Genomic DNA, 1,096 nt, shown 5'->3' on the forward strand with positions numbered 1-1,096 from the left:
GAAAATGATAGGTTTTGGAAATTCAAATGTAAACCAGCCATATTTCAGAGGGGATGTGCAGGTGTAGGAAAGGGAAGTGCATATTTCCGCTCATTCGCTGATATTAATTACCAATAAAAAAGCTAAAATAAAAAAATGACGTAATTACCCATCGGGTGCCAGTTCATTCCTGAAAAACCCGTTGGTACAAAGGACATCTATAATTTCCCTCTGTAGTTGCGGCAGGGTGCGTCCATTTAGACACCATTTGTGCTCACTGCATAAATCTGCAGTTGGAAACATTAAATTACAGATTAAACTCGGTTACTTTACCACCAGTCAAAATAAAAATTAATTCAAAAACTTAAAATTCTCCATTAAAAACTTTACACTGATAATATATGCAATTTTTTTTAAGTATTACTTTTTTCACAAAATTCGCCAACAACCCAAACACATCACAAATACCTTCGTAAAGTGGATTTGCAACGGATCATCAGTGGAAAGACTGATGTTCAAACTTTTGGCCAAAAATTCCGGCAATGGATTACGATGGTAGGCCAAAAAGAGACCGATGGTGCTCAGGGGTGACATCGCGATGCCAATTTTGCATTGATAATACAAGTTCTGCAGTACGGGCACTTTGCGTAACAACAAGCCGTGGGCGAGGCTTTCTGCGGTCACGAAGCCGGGCTCCAAATGATTCACCGAACCCGGTTCGCCGCAAGCTGGTCTCAAGCTGAACGTCACGAAGCCTGTCAGTCAGTCTGACGCGATCAAGAAGTGAAAAAAAATTACCCAAACAATATAAGTAAGTATGATAATTACAATACTCGCGGAATCGATTGAACTTGTCAATGAAGGCGTGCAATTAGATCGAGTACTAAGAGTCCGGTTGAAATCCACATCACCCATACATTAAAAATAGAATTCAGGCATAAGTTTGAGAACGTTATGCTCAATATTGATTGCAGTCAGTAACAATTAAAAGAAAAAAAAGAAATGCATCCGCAAAAGATAAGATCCAGAAGGAACAAGTACATAAATCATACCAAAGCGTGCAATTGAGGTCCAGTTATTGAAGCGGAAAAAAAGGAATACTAATGCAAAAACACGT

The 1,096-nt window shown here is 38.9% G+C and overlaps 1 protein-coding gene across 1 annotated transcript; it reads right to left on the reverse strand.

Annotated features, from left to right (window-relative positions):
- Positions 1 to 236: 236 nt before the first annotated feature.
- Tsp_15678 (AMP deaminase (Myoadenylate deaminase)) lies at positions 237 to 894 on the reverse strand. The gene is made up of 3 exons (XM_003367854.1): positions 813 to 894; positions 448 to 734; positions 237 to 266 (listed from the first exon to the last, which is right to left on the reverse strand). Exons 1-3 carry the CDS (start codon positions 892 to 894, stop codon positions 237 to 239), a joined length of 399 nt encoding a protein of 132 aa, XP_003367902.1.
- Between the last annotated feature and the right edge of the window lie 202 nt (positions 895 to 1,096).

Source organism: Trichinella spiralis, assembly GCF_000181795.1.
Source record: "Trichinella spiralis strain ISS 195 chromosome Unknown Scfld3571, whole genome shotgun sequence".
Lineage (NCBI taxonomy): Eukaryota > Metazoa > Nematoda > Enoplea > Trichinellida > Trichinellidae > Trichinella > Trichinella spiralis.